At 46.0% G+C, this 23,309-nt stretch overlaps 1 protein-coding gene across 2 annotated transcripts in view; it reads left to right on the top strand.

Moving 5' to 3' along the window:
* MMP15 (matrix metallopeptidase 15) overlaps positions 1-23,309 on the top strand; it is a 207,943-nt gene that overhangs the window by 116,809 nt on the left and 67,825 nt on the right. For both annotated transcript variants that reach the window (XM_069217432.1, XM_069217431.1), the window contains 2 exons: positions 3,435-3,583; positions 15,713-15,838. In XM_069217432.1, the coding sequence (XP_069073533.1) occupies positions 3,435-3,583; positions 15,713-15,838 (275 nt within the window). The remainder of the gene's footprint in view (positions 1-3,434; positions 3,584-15,712; positions 15,839-23,309) is intronic.

Here is a 23,309-nt window from a genome sequence, read left to right as displayed (position 1 = left end):
TATCTACTATAAACTCAGTCTTATCCCATCAGCCTAGATCCTCCCTTCGTCTCCTCCCCATTCTCTTTTGTCACCCAAATCTATTTAGTCTACTAACTGTTGTAAACTGTATTCTTGTGTATTGCTTCGTCAATGAATATATATATATATATATATATAGGTTGGGGCTATAGAAGTCACACATAGAGTCTTAACCAGTGTTCATGATATCTCATAAAAATAAAGCATCAAAAGCAGAAAACGTCCACCCGCGGGCTCTAAAGAAAATGAAAACTTTTCTGACATATATAAACTCATATCTGTGGCACATGCCTTAGTTGTGTCATACAAAAGGCTGTACATCTCAACAGTCTTACCTCATAAACCTGCCAAAGGAGGCCTATAATATGTCCCCTTGTTGTGTTACGTTATTTGCAATTATGTAGCACTAACCATCACTCAGTGTTGCTCTCTCATGCATGTGCTTTTCTCCCTGATGGTGTCCTCTATTTTTAGGGTCGAGCCTGCGTTGCATGCGCTTGCGCATGCGTAGCGCAGCGACACACTTTAGTTATTAGAAAAGGGCTTGGAACCCTGTCGACGTCACGTCAGTGTGTTTCATTGGTTCGTGGGCTTGCTTAGTAAAATCTGCTTTCTTTCATTAGTGGAAGGCATGCACACGTCATGCCTTTTCCGGTGTTTAGCTCTCCTCGAGCGCAGCGACCAAGTACAGAAAACATGCGAGGCTCGCTGTTTTCTGTCGGATCGTGGACTACTTTTTTCTCTATTTTCCTAGCGCGATTTCGCTTGGCAGAAGTCGAGCGCTTTACACAGTTAATTTCACTTTTTCGGGTTACATACATAAAAGCACTTTTGCCGATAGATGAAAAGTCGGGTTAGGAGTTTACAACGCGATCAGCTCTAACATGAGCAAACGCGAGACCCGTTGCATTGCAAATGCTTGTTTTGTTTTGTTTTGCTTAAGCATTCCACAAGTGCATGTGTTTTCCAGCAGTCTCCCTTGTGTGCTTTCCCCCCCTCCTCCGATCAGTGTTGCTTTCACTAATCTGTGCTTCTCTCCCACCACCCAGCATGCTGGGCTGCTTGATCTCGCCTCCATGCTTCTGTTATGTTCTCTCCCTCTTTGGCCCCCACCCTTGGTGTTCTGCTTTTCCCCCTTCCTATCTCCACTTGCTCCTCTGTTACTCCCCACGCTTCAACACCTGCGTTTTTTTAATAGGCACTAACAAGCATAGTCTTTACTTTTTATTTACAGATCTAAGTGGCATCCATCTACTTGGGTTGATAAAACATGAAAGCAAATGGCACCTGCGTCCTTTGGCTGGTGCACATATGCTTTTCTGAACCATGTACGCGTTAGTGGAATGACGCAACAGCCATTTTGCCTTTTATTTTACATTTATTTCATTTTTGTATGATGCTCCACGGTGTCCCAACGCTGTAAAGCACACCAAAGGCAACTGCCAAAACCAATGGGCCCCAAAGGCAAGACCTGTTAACTTTGCCAATGCTTGTTTAGGTCGACCCCACCAGACAGTGCAAGCTGACTTGTTGCAAAAGACCTATTGTGGGTTTACCAAGAACTTAATGTGGTTAAAACCCACCCATTACTTACCATTGATTTGCTTGATTGCCACTCACATGTGCTTGCTTATACAGTGGTTTTCCTTGTCCAAGCATGTCCATCTTGTGTTTGCCCTTCCCCTGGAGCATAGCCTCTTTACAGTTTCTCTGATTAACTGGCTTCTGTCCTACCACTGCTCACTTTTAGGGAACCACCTTTCTCTTTCCGTTAAAGCACTTCATGAGATTGAATGCGTTTTACAGCTCTCCTGCTCGGGTACAATATGGTAAATTCACTTAAAAGATACCTCACGACTGTCCATGATATGTTTACTGCTATGGCATAAACATATTCATGCCATGGCAGTGAAAGTGAATGTGACAAAATAAGATATTAATTAGAGCATATTCGAGCAGTTGTACTAATAAATAGTCACACATGTATTGCTACAGTGCAAAGGTCAAATTCGAAGTTATGACAACAGTATAGCAAAATTGACCCTAGGAAAACAGCCTTTATTACCCCAGAGATTGAATGTAATAAGAATTACCAGTAATTGAAAGTCTCATGCGATTGGAGTAAAACGTACTTGTCATGAATTGACTCCGTATGTAGCGCCTGAGTTGTAATCATGACTTGCGAGATGAGGGAACAAAGGGAACTGAGTTGCTGGGCTGGAATACCTCGGACATCTGTGTCTGTCACATCATTCTCTTGTTGAGTCTATCGGGATGTCGAGTTGCTTTTAGCAAGCTCCAGGCTGTTTGTGGTTGGGGTGCAATACATTATTGATGCAAAGCAGTGCAAGGGACGTGGGTCGTGATACCATCTGTTTCCTGCCCCTAGGTTGCATTATTTGGCGTCAGGCCTATCCTGACTAGGGGCTTGCAATATTTCTAGCTATCTTCCATAGTGAGCCACAGATCTGGGTGGGGTCAATCACTTGTGGACCTAGTAGATTTTGCTTTGTACTTTTTTTTTTTTTTAGATGTATAAGCTTATTCAGTTAGGCAGAGCCATTGTATGTGCTTTTGTTTTTTTAGAGGAATATGCATATGGATCTTACTGGAGGTGGCCATTTTGTGCTACACGTGACACTTTCATAAGGTAACAGGTTTTTAACGTCACCTTTCAAGCCACTGCCCAACTAAGCGATTTTGCAAGATACATTTGTCTAGGATCATTCTGGCTGGAGTAGTTGTAATATGACTACACATTGTCACTACATTAGAATTTTGGGCATGTTTAAAGTAGGGAGGTGGAAAAAGTTACTTGCTTTAATTGTGCCAATACTCTTAAGTTCTTCAGCTGTCATGCCTTCATAACGGCTTGCCTCCCAGGGCTCATCTCCAAGCTAAAGTAAGTATAAAACGTGGTTGTTGCAGCGAAAATGAAGGCATGAAACCAGAATGTCGTAGTCAAAATACCGTCTGGCAAAAAAATGGTGTCCTAAATATTGTTTATAAAAATATCACCCTGTTGGAGTTAATAGTAGGGAATCTACGCCTAAAGGGTGAAGCTTGTAAATGATATTTGTGAAACAATATTTATGTCAGATATTTTTGTAGGTAATACTTTGACATTCACTCAAGAGGATCTGAGACTGGGATTCTAAGCAGGCATATGGTTGGGGGGGATTCTTAATACAATGGCAGGGGCTCTTGCCCTTGCAGAGCTGTGCATTTCAAGTTGTGAGCCATATACACTGCACTATTCTTCAATATTTCCTGTCAGAGGCCTCCTGTTCTGTACTCTTACATATTCCACCATTGGGTTCCCTGTAGTCTTACTAATAGCCCACATACCCTTCATATCATTCTCCCCCTTGTTTGTAGGTGGTCAGTGTGTGAGTATTATGTCTCTATTTCAGGCCTGGTTGCGGCTCTACGGTTACCTTCCTCAGGGAAGTCGGCAGATGTCCACCCTGCGGACAGCACAGATCCTTTCTTCTGCGATCTCCGATATGCAACGGTTCTACGGCATCACAGTCACCGGCGTGCTGGACGAAGAGACCAAAGAGTGAGGTGCCATCCCTGTGTCCCCACATCCTTGCTTCACACAAACTCCCAGTCTTATCTCATTCATCACCACCTATAAGTTTCCAACATCTCATCACCTCTAATTATTCTACACCTGAGTCTCTCCTGCTGTTCCATTACCCCTCTCCATCGCTCTAACAAATTATTTTTCTCTTCCTCACACACTCCATATAAATTCTCTTCTAGTCCCCCCTCACACTCACTGCTTTTGTTCTACATATTTCTCCATAGTTTCTTTCTTTTCTCCTGTTTTGATTTTTTTTTTTTTACTAAACATTACTTTCACTCGCTCTCGCCTCAACCTGCTGTGCTGCACACCATGCTTAAGTACTTGTACATGTCTGTGCAATCCCAAAATATCACACCCAACACTAAACATTGTTCTCATGTAGATTACATTCAAAACTGTCCCTCTTCTAGCCATGCTCGACAAATGGAGCAGTCCATCCAAAAGCACTCTAGGCCTCGCAGGGAATGGGAAGGAATATATATATCAATATACCCTCTGTCTTTTTCCATAATCCTGCTTCTTTGCCATCCCAACCAACCTTCCTCTGCTTCTCATTTCCATTCCTCTATCAATAATTTAGGTCGCCGATCATTGATCAGTAAATATATTGTTGTACCTCATCCCTCCTGTTCGTTCCCCTTATGAGTGACTGAGTTCCCTCACAGACATCGCTTTCATTTGCAACTCGTACACGATGAACGTCTCTATGCTACTGCCAGCAGCATAATTGTGAACATTCCTACACCACTACCTGAAATATATCCCTAAGCATCATAGGCTACCTCGCGGAGCACACCCACAGCCGGCACTTCTACGCCCCTGCCTGCAGCTCATACAGTGTGCATTCGTAGACCACTAGGCGCAGCCACCGGCAGCTCACCCACAGACAACATCCCCGCAGCTCACCCCCAGATAGCACTCCTGTGCCGCTGACTGCCGCTCACCCCCAGACAACATCCCCGCAGCTCACCCCCAGATAGCACTCTTGTGCCGCTGACTGCCGCTCACCCTGAGACAACATCCCCGCAGCTCACCCCCAGGTAGCACTCTTGTGCCGCTGACTGGCGCTCACCCCCAGACAACATCCCCGCAGCTCACCCCCAGATAGCACTCTTGTGCCGCTGACTGGCGCTCACCCACAGACAACATCCCCGCAGCTCACCCCCAGGTAGCACTCTTGTGCCGCTGACTGCCGCTCACCCCCAGACAACATCCCCGCAGCTCACCCCCAGATAGCACTCCTGTGCCGCTGGCTGCAGCTCACCCACAGACAACATCCCCGCAGCTCACCCCCAGGTAGCACTCCTGTGCCGCTGGCTGCAGCTCACCCACAGACAACATCCCGCAGCTCACCCCCAGATAGCACTCTTGTGCCGCTGGCTGCCGCTCACCCCCAGACAACATCCCCGCAGCTCACCCCCAGATAGCACTCTTGTGCCGCTGACTGGCGCTCACCCACAGACAACATCCCCGCAGCTCACCCCCAGGTAGCACTCCTGTGCCGCTGGCTGCAGCTCACCCACAGACAACATCCCCGCAGCTCACCCCCAGGTAGCACTCCTGTGCCGCTGACTGCCGCTCACCCTGAGACAACATCCCCGCAGCTCACCCCCAGGTAGCACTCCTGTGCCGCTGACTGCCGCTCACCCACAGACAACATCCCGCAGCTCACCCCCAGGTAGCACTCTTGTGCCGCTGACTGGCGCTCACCCCCAGACAACATCCCCGCAGCTCACCCCCAGGTAGCACTCTTGTGCCGCTGACTGCCGCTCACCCTGAGACAACATCCCCGCAGCTCACCCCCAGGTAGCACTCCTGTGCCGCTGGCTGCAGCTCACCCACAGACAACATCCCCGCAGCTCACCCCCAGGTAGCACTCTTGTGCCGCTGACTGGCGCTCACCCCCAGACAACATCCCCGCAGCTCACCCCCAGGTAGCACTCCTGTGCCGCTGACTGGCGCTCACCCCCAGACAACATCCCCGCAGCTCACCCCCAGATAGCACTCCTGTGCCGCTGACTGCTGCTCACCCTGAGACAACATCCCCGCAGCTCACCCCCAGGTAGCACTCCTGTGCCGCTGGCTGCAGCTCACCCACAGACAACATCCCCGCAGCTCACCCCCAGGTAGCACTCCTGTGCCGCTGGCTGCCGCTCACCCACAGACAACATCCCCGCAGCTCACCCCCAGATAGCACTCTTGTGCCGCTGACTGGCGCTCACCCCCAGACAACATCCCCGCAGCTCACCCCCAGGTAGCACTCCTGTGCCGCTGACTGGCGCTCACCCCCAGACAACATCCCCGCAGCTCACCCCCAGATAGCACTCTTGTGCCGCTGACTGGCGCTCACCCCCAGACAACATCCCCGCAGCTCACCCCCAGGTAGCACTCCTGTGCCGCTGACTGGCGCTCACCCCCAGACAACATCCCCGCAGCTCACCCCCAGATAGCACTCTTGTGCCGCTGACTGGCGCTCACCCCCAGACAACATCCCCGCAGCTCACCCCCAGGTAGCACTCCTGTGCCGCTGGCTGCCGCTCACCCACAGACAACATCCCCGTAGCTCACCCCCAGGTAGCACTCTTGTGCCGCTGACTGCCGCTCACCCTGAGACAACATCCCCGCAGCTCACCCCCAGGTAGCACTCCTGTGCCGCTGGCTGCAGCTCACCCACAGACAACATCCCCGCAGCTCACCCCCAGGTAGCACTCCTGTGCCGCTGGCTGCAGCTCACCCACTGCCAAAAGTCCGTCATCAGTGCCTGAACCTCACCCATAGTTAGCACTCCTCTGTCAATGACTGGAGCTCACCCACCTTTAACATTCCTTCATGACTGCCTGCTGCTCACCCCATGGTTAGTACCCCTCTGCCACGGACTGCAGCTGACCCAACGATAACACTAATCTTCCACTGGCAACAGCCTGCCTACGGAGAGCAATCTTGTGCCACTGCCTTTAGCTCTCACACAGTCAACATTCTTACACTTCTGCCTCCAGCTCACCCACACATCGCTCTCCTGTCCACTGTCTGCAGCTCATCCACAGAGAGCACTCCTGCATCACCACCTGAAGTTTGTGCAGAGACAGCACTCCTCCATCCCAACCTGCAGTTTATCCACAGACAGCACACCTGCATCCCAACCTGCAGTTCATCAGCAGACAGCACTCCTGCATCACTACCTGCAGTTCATCCACAGACGGCACTCCTGCATCACTACCTGCAGTTCATCCACAGACGGCACTCCTGTATCACTACCTGCAGTTCATCCACAGACAGCACTCCTCCATCCCAACCTGCAGTTCATCCACAGACAGCACTCCTGCATCCCAACCTCCAGTTCATCCGCAGACAGCACTCCTGCACCACTACCTGCAGTTCATCCACAGACAGCACTCCTGCATCCCAACCTCCAGTTCATCCGCAGACAGCACTCCTCCATCTTAACCTGTTGTTCATCCACAGACAGCACTCCTGCATCACTACCTGCACTTCATCCACAGACGGCACTCCTGCATCACTACCTGCAGTTCATCCACAGAGAGCACTCCTCCATCCCAACCTGCAGTTCATCCACAGAGAGCACTCCTGCATGACTTCCTGCAGGGCATCAGCAGACAGTACTCCTTCATCTTAACCTGCAGTTCATCTGCAGACAGCACTCCTCCATCCCAACCTCCAGTTCATCCGCAGACAGCACTCCTCCATCTCAACCTGTGGTTCATCCACAGACAGCATTCCTGCATCACTACCTGCACTTCATCATCACTCCTGCATCACTACCTGCAGTTCATCCACAGACGGCACTCCTGCATCACTACCTGCAGTTCATCCACAGACAGCACTCCTCCATCCCAACCTCCAGTTCATCCACATGCAGCACTCCTCTATCTCAACCTGTGGTTCATCCACAGACAGCACTCCTACATCACTACATGCAGTTCATTCGCAGACAGCACTCCTGCATGACTACCTGCAGTTCATCCACAGACAGCACTCCTGCATCCCAACCTGCAGTTCTTACACAGGCAACACACCTGCATCTCAACCTGTAGTTCATGCACAGACAGCACTCCTGTATCACTACCTGCAATTCATCAGCAGACAGCACTCCTCCATCCCAACCTGCAGTTCATCCACAGACAGCACTTCTGCATCCGAACGTGCAGTTCACCCACAGAGAGCACTCCTGCATGACTTCCTGCAGTTCATCAGCAGACAGCACTCCTGCATCACTACTTGCAGTTCATCCACAGACGGCTCTTCTGCATCACTACCTGCAGTTCATCCACAGACAGCGCTCCTGCATCACTACCTGCAGTTCATTGTCAACACTCCTACACCACCACCTGCAACTCGCCTGCTTTCAACTTCCCTACACATCTGTCTGCTTCCTCTAGACACATCACTCTCCTCACTCGTTCTACGTGCTGACGCGCACCCACAGTCTACATTCCTACACCACTGCCTGCTGGTCACACTAAGCAGAACTCCTCTACCTCTCTCTCTAACTCACCAAGACTCACCCACAGCAAGGACCATTACACAACAGTAGTAGCTCATCCGTAATCAACACTTGTGACTACTGTTGCGGCTCACCTGCGCTAAGCACCACTCACAACTCCCTGTAGGCCACCTACAGCCATCACTCCTATGCTGCTCTCTGCAGCTCATTCACGCTGTGGTCCACACACTGATCTGAAGTCACAGTCATACACAGCTTCCTGCAGTTCACATGCATCAAGACTCCTTCAGCACTGCCTGCTTTTTCCACAGAGACACTCGTACACATCTGCCTGCAGCTCGTCCTCAGTGAGCATTCCAGCTCAAGTGTATGATGGAACAACGAATGCTGGAACCACGCATACCTAAACAAAGACCGCGTTGTTACCACAAATGCCTTTACCACGCATGCCTTTACAACGATTTTTCATCGTAAATGTCTGCCTAGTAAAGGCATGTGTGGAATGACATGCCTGGTTCTAGCATGCCACCCCCACCTGCCCTAAGGCCCAGAAGTACCCCACCCCTAATACTAAAACTACACTGAACCACCACCCCTGAAAACAAAACTACGCCGACCTCCCCCACTTGCCGTAAAAAAAAACGAATCCCCCACCCCACCCCTTAAAACAAAACAACCCCGATTCCCCATCCCGCATCTAAAAACAAAACTACCCGCCCTCCCACCCCAAAAACAAAACTACCCCGACCCCCACCCCTAAAAACAGAACTACCCAAGCCCCCACCCTGTCTCTAAAACCCAAACTACCCAGACACCCCACCCCAGCCCTAAAACCAGAACTACACCGATCCCCCACTCCTAAAAACCAAACTACCCCAATCTCCTCACCCCCGGCCCAAAAAAACAAACTACCCCAACCCCCCCATCCCGCCCTGAAAACAAAACTACCCCCACCCCCAAAAACATAACTACCCCACCCATCCCTAAAAACCAAACTATCCTGACACCCCTACCCCCCAAAACCAAACTACCCCAAAACCTCACCCCACCACCTAAAAACAGAACTACCCCGATCCAACAACCCTGCTCCTAAAAAACAAACTACCCCAATCCCCCCATCCCGCCCCTAAAAACCAAACTACCTCGACTCCCCCACCCCCAAAATCAAAACTACCCTGCCCACAAAAACAGAACTACCCCACCCTTTATCCCGCCCCAAAAACAAAAATACCCGACCCCCCGCCCCTAAAAACAAAAGTACCCCAACCCTCTCACCACAAAAACAAAACTACCCCCACCCCACCCCAAAAACAGAACTAACACAATCCTCCCACCCCTAAAAAACAAACTACCCCTACCCCACCTCTAAAAACAGAACCACCCCGATCCCCCGCCTATAAAATACAGAACTACCCTGACCCCCCCACCTCGTCCCTAAAAACCAAATCACCCCGACCCGCCACCCCACCCCAAGCCCTTATTCCACCCCTAAAAACTACCCCCAACCTTGCCCCAACCCCACTCACCTGAGTTCGTCCACTCCCGATCCACTATGCCTTTTGTCTCTGCCTGAACCACCCATATGCATTGTTTAGCGCAAGCGTGGCTACGCTTGCGTTGCTGGCGTAATCGTTGTTGAGGACGTTTCCCCTCCAGCTCCTTTACCTACCTCCTCTGCAGCCGATGCCCTAAAACCAGCCCAAATATCATCTATGGCCAGCGCCCTACACCTTTCATCGGTGGCGGAATCAGGGTATCTCATACCTCTCAACTGAAATGCACTGTCCTCCTGCAGCCCCCCGCTCACAGAGTGTAAATAGATGAAATGCTGCCACTGTTTATCTTTTCTGCTGACCCATGTTTGCAATTACGTAGGGCCCCACCATCTAAGGTAAACTTATGAGATCAGTCCATAGTTGCATTGTTAACAGTAATGCCGGTGTGCATGAAAGTACATTCATTTATTTATTTATTTATTTGACAAGTAGGTGTGCACCCTCTTACCCTTGCACACTCTTGCACTTGGTGGCATTCTGTCCCATGTCTCTCTCCTTACTTCGCCTCCTTTTTTCTACCTCCAATATATTCTCTCTATCTTTTTCTCTAACTCTTTCTACATCTATGTGCACCCCTATCTATCTCACCCACATCTACCTCACCTCTCTGTTACAATACATTTCTCTCTCTACCTCTCTCACAACCATACCTGTGCCTCTCTACCTCTCTCTGGGGCTCCCACTATGTTGCTGCCTCTCCGTTCCTTTCGTCGATCCTAACCCTCTCTCTGCACCTCATTACAATGTTGCCATCTTTCCTCTTTCTAGCTCTACTCCGTATGTTTTCGTCACTCTGAACCTCATCTCTGTCTACCTCTCTGTCTTCTCTCTACGTCAGTTTACTGTGCCTCACTTGTCTCTGTACCTCACATCTCACTAGCTCATTTTTTTGTCCCACTCCTCTCTCTCACTTTGGAACCCTTCCATTTACCTCATCATTCATTCAACACTTTCCTCACTATTTTACACCTTTGTTCCTTCTACCTCACCTCTCTCTCTGCCTTACTCCTTTCACATTACCTCGTTTTTTCTCTACCTCTTGAGGTCTGGCTTGACACAGTAGCTGTTGCTTGACCTTATGTGAGGACCTGAAAAAGAAGTTTAAGAAGCGGTGTGTTTTGGTATCACGTATTATGTGCCTCTCTACCTCACTGTTCGCTATATTCTTCTCTCATTTCTTCATCTATCCACCTGTCTATCTGTGCCTCTTTCTGCCTCTAACTCTTTCTAATTCACCACTTTTTCTGCCTTGCTCTTCCCATCTCTTCCTCACCTCTACATCTATCTGTCCTTTGTGATTGTATCTCAGTTTCCTTCTCTAGCCTTTGCTACCAGTCTCTAAAACCTTATTTATCACCCTCTTTCTGTAGCTACCACTTCATCTTACCAACTTTCTGAACCTTTCGTTTTCACTACCTCACCTGTCTCTCTTTAGATTACATTTCTCCCGCCTAGCTTACCTCTCCATCTCCTCTAACTTCCTTCTCCCTCTTCGTCACCTCCCTTGTTATACAGCTCTTTTTACCTCTCTCGTTTTCTCCTGTCTCATGCACCACTTCACTAACTCGGGTGAGCCAGAGGTCACCGTCTGACCAGAAAAGAGTACACATCGAAAGAGAGGAGGACCAAACCATGGGAAGAGAACTAAAGAGAAAATGATCATGTGTCACCCCATGGAAATGTGAAACTTCTCAGAGCAGTACTTTATCATAGTGTTAGCAAGAAAGCTAGCTGTGAAGGGGGTTCTGTTTGACGGTATGATTATCTGGCAATTAACTGCCACTATATATGTCACATTTTAAAATTATAACACAAGATGAGGTTGGATCCTATTGACTAGGGAAGATTAGGATCACAACTTTGAAAACACACGCAGAAGATATCTGCCTAATATTGTTTTAAATGGTTTTCCTAGAAGAGACACACACACAAAAAAGAACAAAGGTTAAAGAAAATGTATAGTTAGGAAAACTTTATGTATTCTTGTATTCTTTCCATACTTAAACTACACAAAAAAGAAAGGATAAAGTTATAACTTTAATTTACACACCTCCTTCATATTACTATGTCACCAACCAACCTACGTACACAGTGTTACTTATAACTTACATTTTAACTTAACACACCACCTTGAAATTACTTTGTTGTACAGCTTCGTACACAGTGTTCTTACCTCACTTGTCATACTACATAAACTATAAGTCACTCCTTCTCAATCCACTGTTTATACCCTTGCATATGACATTACTTCTACCATGTGAAAACATAACTTTCATAACAACACTTACGACATCTCAGTTGAGATGATTTTTTAGAACACAATGCATAGTAGAGTTGTGAGTTATATTTTATGTAGTATGAGTGAGGTGAGAACACTGTGTACGAAGCTGTGCAACATAGTAATTTCAAGGTGGTGTGTTAAGTAAAACAGTGTATCTAGGTGGGCGACTTATAGTAATGTGAAGGGGATGTGTAGTTTAAGTATGGTATGTATGGAAAGAATGCATCCAGTTCTAATTATAACTTCTCTGTAACTTTTGGCATTTTCATGGAATTTCAATAGTTTTTATGTTTTATAAAAAATGTGTTTCAAGTCATAGTATTGGGTGCTATTATTGTATTGTTCAGTCAAGTGTCATAAAGTGGAGTATTGCATGGAGGAATTGAGTGCAGTGTGGTAGGCTCTGGTGGGGTAGAGTGGAAAGCAGTGTAGTAGAGTGGAGTTATATATAGTAGTGTGCTCTATAGTAGAGCTGCATAGAGAGGATGATTGCACAGTGGTGCAGAGAGAGGCAAAGCCTCATATAGTGGAATAGAATTCAGTATACCGTAGTGTGGAGAAAAGTATAATACAGTGTATTCATGTGTCATAAAGTAGAATAGCGTGGAGTGGATTATAGTGAAGTTGCATAACGTATAGTCCAATAACTCTTATAAATTGTAGTGGTGTCCTGTACATTAGAGTGGAGGGCCGTATCGTGCAGCATTGAAAAGAGTTGTTTAGTGGAATAGAGTGTTGTACAGTGGAGTGTATGGGCATAGATTGTACTCTAGAGTATGTCAGTGGAGTGTACATGGATATAATAGAGTAAATTTGCGTACAATGTCATAAAGTGCAATATACTTTTATGGACTGCACTTCTAGAGGGGGGAGCAAAGTATTGTATAGGGAAGCCGCATAGAGCACAGTGATATACGCTGTAGTGGCGTAAAGTTGAGTACCATACAGTGGAGTACCATATAGTACAATAGTGTACAGTGGAATATCATACATCTAATAGTGCACAGTGGAGTGTAGCAGAGTGGATTGGCAGAAGGTGATGCAGTATACACTGGCATATCGTACATGAGAGTGCCATACACTGGAATAGCGGACAGTGTAGTGGAGTACAGTAGAGTAGCACACAGTGGAGTGACGTACAGTGACTTGGTGTAGACTGGAGTGGCATACAGTGCAGTATGATAAACCGGAATACCATATAGTGAGTGGCGTCCAATGGAATAGCATGGGATGGAGTGTCATAGAATGGTTTGGTATGCATTAGAATGGTGTACAGTAGAGTGCCATACAGTGGAGTAGTGTAGAGTCCCATGACGTTGAGTGGAGTGGCAAACAGTTGAATAGCCTATAGTCGAGAAGCTTACAGTGGAATGATGCTGACTGTATTGCATCCAGTGTTGTATGTACAGTGGAGTTGCGTATAGGGGATTTGCAAGTACTGCAGTGGCGAACAGTGGAGTGGCATAGAGTGCAATAGCATGTAGTGGAGTGTTGCAGAGTGGAGGTCATCCAAGGGAATAGCATACAATGGAATTACGTACTGTGGAGTGGAGTAGCTTGCATTGGAGGGCCATACAGTGAAATAGCATAGAGTGGAATGTCGTTGAGTGGAGGGGCATATAGTAGAATATAGTACAGTGGAGTACCATACACTGGTGTGCCATACAGTGAAATAGCGTAGAGTAGAGTGGCAGATAGTGGAGTATCATACATCTAGTCTCGTAGAGTGGAATATCATACCGTGGAGTTGCATACAGTGGAGTTATGTACAGTGCTCTGGCATCATGTGAAATAGCGTAAAATTGAGTGGTGTAGAGTGTAGTGCTGTACAGTGTAGTCGGATATGGATGTAGTTGACATTTTGGAGGACTGTAGCTTACGGTGTGCAGAGTAATTCAAGGCAGTGACTTGTGCTGCATTACGTTTCTGCACATGTACCAAGGAAAGCAGGGCAATGTATGGTGGCTTTGTGTAGTTTTGTAAATGTTACATTATTATTGCATTGCCTTTGCAACACTATGTGTTACGCAATGGTAATGAAATGCAATAGTATCCCAAAGTTGCCCCCTAGTGATATATTGTGCCATAGTATACAGTGGTAAGTTAGTGGTATACTGCGCTACATAGAGATAACAAGGCAGTGTATGATTGGCTAATGCCTGCCTTTACAAATTTAAAAGTCAGCCATAATCCTTTTAGTTGACTTTTTAATTGTTGTGGCTTAGGGCCTTAAACATATGTAAGTAGTAGTTTTTAAGGTTGTTCCCAACCTTTTACCATTTTCTTAAAGTGGAAATAGGTATGGGCATTTTTGTATAATTTTCTATATATTTCTTTAACCAGTTTACGCAGAACCACAGTAGTACCAAGCACCTACCATGTTTTTTTTATAAAATGCTGATTTTTAAAGCAAATTTTGTAAAATAACCGGCTAAATTTAAGGCATTACTGTGGTAATGCTTAGATTTTTTTTCCTACATAAATATGTAAAAATTCTAAAGACTCTGTACTACACCATATTTGTGAAATATTGTGTACTGTAGTGTTTTTTCAATGTTTCTACATATTGTTTAAGGTACTGCAGTACTACCTAGGTAGTACCTCGGTACTCTGTAATGTTTTTAAAAAATGTATAGAAACTTATAATTATATTTCCCTACCTATTACCACTTAAATTAAGTGTTAATAAGTAGGGAAAACATATCAAACCTAATACCTATATTTAAGGCCCTGAACAGGAATACCAGCAAAGTGGCCTTAAACAACATGGCTGCAGCTATTTTTGTAAAAACAATCGTTATCCAATCAGATAATGACTTGTCATTGCCATGTACCTCAGTACTACCTCGATACTACCACGGCCACTGATATAACTAAAAAAATACCTTATAACTTAACATTTACTTACTGTACTTGCCTGCAGTACCCCAAAGAATCACGTACACTCACTACTATGCAATACTGCCAAATTTCAGAAAAAAACAGCAGATGGTTTGTGCACTATGCAAAACGCAAAACTGTATGGAACATGCATTGGATTTAAGGTCCATTTTTGGACCTCCTTTTTTTTCTTTGCACCCACCCCCTTGGCGAAATGCTGCAAAACTTTCAGGACTCAGACAATCAAATGGGGGCAGCAGGTCTGCAAAGTTTTACAGACGTCTGTCAAATGGGTGCAAAGTTATTAATGGACAAATAATCCCCAAATTCCCTATCTCTGGTCACCCTACCTTTAACTATAGAGTGGTGGTATGTGTGTGTGTATGTGTATATATATATATATATATATATATATATATATATATATATATATATATATTAGCACTTTTACATTGTACATTCGTAGCAGCATGAGAGAAGTACAACACAATATCATAATAATTAGTACTTCATTTGAGTATAAACAGGAGGTGAAAAGGTAAGACTGTCACCAAAGTAATGGAAGAAGTGCTCATGAATAGGTAGATAAAAGTATCTTATGGTTTTTTGTCAGGGCACAGGGTCGAATATGCCAGATTTTCAGGATGTTCACATTACCTGAATTTCTATTTTTGAAGAACATTGGTTAGCATGAAACTTTTATGTAGAGCCATCCCCAGTGGGCCCCATCAAACCTTCTGCCTGCTTTGTGTTTCACTGAAGCTCTACAAAACCAATACTCAAACAACATTCAGTGCAGCCCAATCACAACATTTATCCCAGGGCCATTCTTTACAACTCCATGTTATCTAGGAAAGCACCACTGGTTTGAATATACACTTTCTCACCCCCTCTGACTGTTTTGTCTTGTTCCTGGGCAGGTGGATGCGACGGCCTCGCTGTGGTGTTCCGGATCAGTTTGGTACCCAAGCAAAAGCAAACCTCAGGCGGAGAAGGCGATATGCCCTACGAGGGCTAAAGTGGAACCACAACCCGCTCACCTTCAGGTGCGCAGTGCCCAGTTCTCCCTCTTTCAGCACTTTGAGTCTTCGCATGCATTGGTGGGTAAATGAGGAAGTTGCAATGTAGGCCTGGAACCCTTGAGATGGGCGAGAACCTCTCTGCCCCTTGAAGGTAAATCCCAGGTTGGTTTACAATATTAATAGTTATTGTCATATCTGTGGATTAGTTGGTCAACAAATGCAGAGTTACAGAGTAGATATCCAAGGCAAGGCCATGCAAAAATATAGCTGAAGTGATGTGCTCTGTATTCTTGAAATCTTACGAGTGCTACAGTAATTTTTAGTTGGATTGTGATTGCTTCTCACAGAACAATTTTGTTCCTGCCAAATTCAGTCCAGAGATCATCAGACCTAGGAGTTCTAGGTTTCTTGATTATCACCCTGGTAGGCGGAATCACTTCCCCAAATAACTTCACTAAAATAAGTCTCGTTAGGCTCAATGCAGGCTGAAATGACATGGTAAATCTTGCAAGAGAACCGCTACAAACTAGCAACCACAATATATTTTATAAGCATTCACCCCACTGCCCTACCAAATGGCTTGCTTTTCGTTAAAGAGACTGAGATAATATCATGGTTTGCCACTGAGCTGTTGCTAGGGGTATTGTGCTGATACCTCTGGTGGAATTGTTTGAAGGATAGCAAGCATAATATGAGGCCTTGGTAAGAATCGGTAGCAATGCATATTGAATCTACAGTACATGTTCTGGGTCCCCAAAACAAAGAACATTGACCATCATCAGAGTGCATCCCAGCACTCCTCCCTTGCATGAATGCATCAACTGGCTACTTCTTCACCGAGGCACCAGGTAAACATTGATTTCCTTCCAGTGGTCTGTTGCAATTTCTCAGGGATGCCTGTGGGTGAGGAGGTTGTCAAAGGTTGTACTGTTAATCAGACAGTAGATTAGGCAAGTCAGCTACTGAGCGTAGTGTTTTTAATGAGTGGATCTGGCCATATATATAAAAGCCAATTGGTATGACCGGGCACATTGAGGAGACTTTCATCCTCCACATCTTACTTCTTTTGTGATAGGGCCTATGTGAGCGTTACCACAAATCATCTGAGATGGTTACAGACCATAGGTGAGGGGTCTTTTTGTTAGGAGTTCAGTGTGTGAGGCACCAATGTTTACAACTCTGAAGCATACTCCAATAACACTACCATCCCCGACTCAGCAGCAGACCATGTTATGTACCGCTGGCCTTATTTGGATAGAACTCATCTGCATGGTGGTAAAGCTGTTCTTCCCTGTCCTTTCAACATTCCTCAACCCAACTGAAGGTGTCTGCCCTCTTTTTGAGCTTAGAATTTTCACCATAGTCTTACTGTGTTGAAAGGAAGTACACCAGTAGTGTACCTCTTACCCAGGTGCGGGTGGCCATATACGAGCAACACAAAAGGATGCTGGACGGAGTGCTGACAATGCAAACACTCACCCCCAGTCACAGATCTGGGTTTAATCCATCGTTCTTTTGCTCACCATGCCACCCTAGTTTGGACCCAGCCATATGCAAATCAGTCTTGACCCTGTTCCTCATGGGAACAGTCCAGCCCGAACTGCCAGGCCAGGTCCTCCCTGGACCGGAAACAAGCATTCTGGGACCGGTTTCAGGGTATCACCCTTCTTCAGCCAGGCTAGCTTGATTCCAGTGTCACAGTGAGCAAGGGACCCACATCTGGGCATACCCTTCCCACTTAGGGCGACAAATGCCTGGCCTGTTTTCACCACAGGAGTAAATGAAGAATAGGAGCAGTAACAGGGGAGTGAAGAACATGACTAGATGTTGGTCACCCACCACACATTTTCTTCATTCACTTCCCCCTAATAACAATTGGATGGAGACGTGTTTCAAGGGTGGGTTGGGACAGTGAACAAAACCGTGTATAATGGTGGTATAGGGGAATGTATCTCTTCATAGAGAAATATATGTTTCCTGTGGGTAAAAATTGATTAGAAACTAGAAGGTGCAAAAGACTTAGCAATCCTAAACCTAAATCAGCAGATTGTCCACCAACAGACAAGATGCCTGACATGGGATGAGGCATACTCCTGGAGATGAACGAGAGTCATAAGTCTGCAGGTCCTTTGTGAATTAAGGTCACTGATTGAAAGTCCTACAAGGCTAGTCATAAGCCTGTGTTTGTTGAGATTTCGGGCCCTAGGTGTTTGTTGTAAGATTTGGAGTGTATTGTAGCATTTCCACTAACAAGTTCACTAAGAACTTTCTTGATGGCCAAGTAAGTAGCAACTCTGTTGTGACTTTCTGGTAGAGTGTGTGTTTTACAGCATAGTCAAGCTGGGAATGGTGTTCTATGTGCGATTCAGAGGTGACACCCAGGTATGTTGATCCGAACTTATAGCTTCGCCTAACAGTGTGTGATGCAAGAGCGATAGTCACATTCGTATAGTCCTATTTCAATTATCCTACCAAAATTGTATTTTATTTGAACACTTGTTCGGTCAATAATAAACATTACACGAAGAAAAGAGAGAAAAAGAAAAGAGAAGAAAAGAAGAAAAAAGAAAGGAAGACAAAAAAAACAGGAAGTCATAAATACAGTAATAAAATCGATTTGGGTTAAAATGTTTCAACTAAGTTATGGAGTGCTACGATGTTGCATGTAGGCTGATTGTGTGCGTTTGTCTCGCTTGTTCAGTCTCTTGCAGAAGGCACGCTAATGTATCCAAGAATTTAGCCAGTCTGCAGCTGTGATAGTCACATTTGCATACTCCTATCTGAATTATCCTACCAAAATTGTATTTTTTGTATTTTATTTGAACACATGTTCGGTCAATAAAAAACATTACAGGAAGAAAAGAGAGAAAAAGAAAAGAAGAAAAAAGGGAAGACAACAAAAAAAAATTCAGGGAGTCATAAATACAGTAATAAAATCGATTTGGGTTAAAATTTTCAGCTAAGTTACGGAGTGCTACGATGTTGCTTGCAGGCTGATTGTGCACATTTGTCTTGCTTGCTCAGTCTCTTGAAGAAGGCGCGCTAATTTATCCAAGATTTTAACCAGTCTGCAGCTGTGCTGGTGTCGTCCCCTTTTACAGCCTGCCAATATCGCCGGTCTGCATCTGCGCATTCCCCTTTGAAGCCAAACTGGTCGTAGGAGCCTGTTAAGATTTGTCGTGATGCTTTTGCATAGGCATGTCTGATGGTCAGCGTTTCCTGAGACAGCCCGCATAATCGTCAGGTGTCAGTCATGTTGACTCTCGTCCACCTTGGAAGGTGGGCATATGTTGGAAGGCAGCCCATTCGATATTTCATAAAGGCTGCTTTAGACCGTGGATTAATTGCTGCTCCCGGATATAGTTGTGGGAGCCATATGATGATTGCACCAACCAGGCATGGGTTTGTTTCGATAAAGCGTCTTTGTCCTGAAGATGTTAGAGAGACTTAACGCTTACTTTTGTTACACGTTCGACAAGCTGATGTGAGCTGAGTTGGAGTAGTTGATCTTCTAGGCCCAATGTTGTCAAGGAGGACTCAATGTAGAGGTGGAACGCTAAAGTTTGATCCAAAGTCAATTCCACCCAAATAAGAGAGCTTAGTGAGCCTTCTTTTGCTACCTTGAGCTTATGGCTTAGGTTGATAAACGCCCCTTTCCTTGCTAGAGACTGCCTTACCTAGCCAAGTTCTATGCAAACTTGGGCCGGTAAAACATAATTTGGTAAGCTTAACAACCTCTTGAAGAGCTCAGTGATCATTTTGTCCAAGTGGTCGTCCCCACGCCTCTTAGAATTTCGCTGCCATATATGATTGTTTGTATTCATTTGGCTTGAAAGACCTTTAATAATGGCAGATAGGTTGAAGAACCAGTTGCTTTTTTAACGCTGTTGAACGCGAATGCAAGCGAGGTGGATTTCCGACTAAGGGGCTCCAGGTAGGGTTTGAAGGAGCCATTGCTGTCAAGAAGAACCCCTAGGTATTTGTGTTTGCGCACTATTTCAACCTTATTGTTACCCAAGTACCACTGATGTCGCATCCACCAAGTCGTCTTAAAGGGCATGATTTTTTTTATTTATTCAAATTAATAAGGAGAGCATTTTTTTTCCAGAGAATTCAGCTGTTGTGTTAAGTAGCCTGTGCAGCCCTATTCTAGTGTGGCTGAAAAGGATGAGATCGTCAGTGTACATCAAGCTTGTCATGGCAGTTTGCACCAGCCTTGGTGAATGTGAGCTCACTTTGTCCAGTTCTGCCAGTAGGCCAGCCAAAAATAAATTGAAGAGAAGGGGTGCAAGCACACATCCCTGACGCAGACACTGAAGAGTAGTAATCTTCCTGGAAAGGTGCGTTCCACCGCCCAGTTTGACCCTCACCAAGGTATCTGTGTGGAGAAGGACTATTGCTTTCAACAACTGGGAGGGAATGTCCCAACTTGCGAGCTTAAACCAGAGTTTCCCTCTTTCTACTCAATCAAATGCAGCTTTGTAGTCTATAAATGAAAGAAAGAGGGGCTTCTTGGCACATTGGCATTGGTCAAATAATAGTGCGACGTCCATTAGGTTGGCAGTTGTACCCACCCCTTTGGAGAATCCAGTTTGGTTAAACGGGATCAGGTTGTTGGCATTAGCCCAGGTTTCAAGCTCTTCTAAGAGAATTCCTGCAAAGATTTTTGATTCAACATCTAGGAGTGCTATTAATCGGTAATTTGCTGGGCCGTTAGTCGCATCCCCTTTATAGATTGGGGTGATAGTTGAGCCTCTCCATGCTTGCGGGATGATGTTGGTAACAAGAATGCAATTATAGAGTGTTGAGAAATGTTTTGCCCAGAAATCTGGGTCCTCTTTGTACAGGACGGCAGGTATACCATTGGGTCCCAGTGCTCCCTCTTTCCGGCACTTAGTAAATCTCATCCTCACTGTTTCAGGGGGAACCGAAAAGCAGCTGCGTTGTTGTTTTGGAGAGCCGGTGGAGGTGCAGGTTGATGCTTTTGCCTCACCTACGGGGTGCTTAGTGGAAAGGCCAAAATGGTGTGAGAGATATTGATACCAGGTGGGCTCAGGTGGGCTCATAGATATTAGTGTGTTACAGAGCTTAGGCTGTTTATGGGCCTCCAGAACTGTGCATGCCAATTTGTCTTTGATGCGTGCAAGAGTTTTGCTGCTAGCACAGCTTCCTTGTCTCTTCGATGTGTCCAAAGGTGGCCTCTGTAGGCCTGTCTGGAGGTAAATACCAGCGCTCTCAAGGCTTCATTCCTAGGTTCTTTCTGAAGACAGCAGAGGGCGGAGTTTAAGTTCCGTTTAAGTGTCTTTGTGTACCTCCTTGATGGGGGGCTTTGTAAGCTGTGGGGTCTTGTTCCTTGGAGCTGCTGATGGTACGATGCCAAAAGCTCTACTACAAACTCATCCCAGGTTGTTTGTGGTGCTTGCTCAGGGTCTGTTAGGTTCAATTTAAGGAACCATATTCGTTTGGCTGTCTCAGCCAGCTCAGGAGTGGTCTTAGCGGACCACTTAATTCACCTCCCATTAGACATATATATTGCTTGCTGCAATGCGCTCGTAGGTTCACGATGTTCAATTGGGTGAGTAAAATGCAGCTCTTGTGGTAAGTGGTCACTCTCCCCTCTGCTTGTTACCTGAAATTTCAAAATTCGGCCAAACAGGGGTAGGGATAAAATTGTATAGTCTATTATTGATTGTGCTTTTTGGTTAAAAAATGTAAATGAGGGGGATTGATCCGTGTAGTAGCGGTTGTTGGCAGATCAAAGGCTCACTGCTTCAAGATCTTTCATGAGTTGTTTCCCTGGCTTGTCCCCCTAACAAGTCCCAGGTAGAGCTTGGTCCGGTATCTGCCAAAGAAGGTTCTGTACCATAATGGCTTCATCAGAAGGATCAGATCCCAACAGGTTCATGTTGAAATCACCGCTTAGGATCAATTGGGGGCATGGAGCACCATTGACTAGTTCTTCAATATTCTCCTTCAGTTGACATGCAGCTTTTAGTTTGTGAGTTTTTCCTGGTGGGATGTAGATGTTCATTAGGGCTAGATGAAGGGTCGAGGGGCCTTGGGTCACAATAAGAAGAACTGTCAACAGATTGCTACACGTTGCTGCAGACGTGTGATGGCGCCCCTTCATTGTTGAACTGAGATATGTGATGAGTCCACCACTCAAGCCCCCAAAGTTAGCCCTTCTTGTTGCCGTAACATGATAGCTCACAAATCCTGTAATTGCAGGTGGGGATTCTGTCCCTGTCTCTTGCATCATTATTATCTGGAATGATATTAGGTAGTTGAGTAGGCACTTGTCCTCCAGTTTGTCCAGTAGCCCATTGATATTCCAGGACCATATTGCAAAGTTGGACTTGTCCTTTTCGTTGCTGATATTTAGCCCATCCCATCATAGTTGCCTTGATCCTGTGCTCAGTGTGCTGGGTAACCAGCTCCAGTCGTTAGAGAAGGATGGTTCCCCCAGAGCAGGGCAGAGATGCTGAACTGGGCAATGTCATGCTGTGAGAGTTCCTTGAGTTCTTGTTGGAAGCACTGGGTGATGGCTGAGACCCTTGACCACCATGCCGATTTTAAAAGAGGTTGTGGATAAGCAGGGTGTAGTGCCGGGGTTATATGTATCCCTCAGCTCCTGAATGTAGTGCCTACTCCAAGCAATTGTTCTGCTACCTCTGCCGAGATCCAGGTAACTTTGGTTACTTCATTCGTCTGGGGTGCCAAGGGAGGGATAAATGCCACTGAGACCATGTCTGCTGAGGTGAGATTTGCAGTTTCGGGGAGTTGTCCTAACAACCACAGAATATTCCCACGGTTCAGCAGGTCAAATGAACCTCGTGATCTATATTCCAGGTGCAGCAAGGTTATTGAGGAGCTTGGGTCATTGTTGCACAGGATCAACGGAGAGCTCGTAAGGGCTATTTGCGGCTGGAGCATCATATGGCTGGTCCTGCTTTGAGGCCAGGTAGCCTCGAAAGTTGTTGGTGCTGTTGGTGTGAGGTCGCTCTCCTGCGCCCTCTCCCTGGGCCTTTCTTGGCTTACTAAGATCTGGGACAGTTGGATCTGGCGAGATCTTTTATGAAAATTTGCTGTAACAATAAGGGGCACATTTGATGAAATGCATTTGTTGGGACATTTGACGGTTCCCGGAGAAGGGTTCTGGGACATGCCTCCTTTGACAATGATGTTAATACTAGAATCACCAATGGAGGCGCCTTCTCGCAATTGTCTTGGTGAAAAGGTGGAGCTGGAGCGGGGCGTCGGTTTGAGAGCACTAGATGACCCACCCTTAGTTTCCGATGAGGATGCGAGTACTTGAGTCTGAAGCCCAGGAGGAGAGCAGGACGATTTTTAGGGTCCCCCTACCTGGCTACTGAAGAAGGAAATTATGTTTTTGTTGTTAGATGTTCTTAGTCTGTGTTTCCTCCCTTTCCATTGGCATTTCTTCCGGAGTGGGGTAGGCAATTTCTTTTTTAGCTGAGGTGTCAATTATGGCATG

The sequence above is a fragment of the Pleurodeles waltl genome, chromosome 12 (genome assembly GCF_031143425.1).
Source record: "Pleurodeles waltl isolate 20211129_DDA chromosome 12, aPleWal1.hap1.20221129, whole genome shotgun sequence".
Classification (NCBI taxonomy): domain Eukaryota; kingdom Metazoa; phylum Chordata; class Amphibia; order Caudata; family Salamandridae; genus Pleurodeles; species Pleurodeles waltl.
This window is presented reverse-complemented; position numbering and strand designations above follow the sequence as displayed.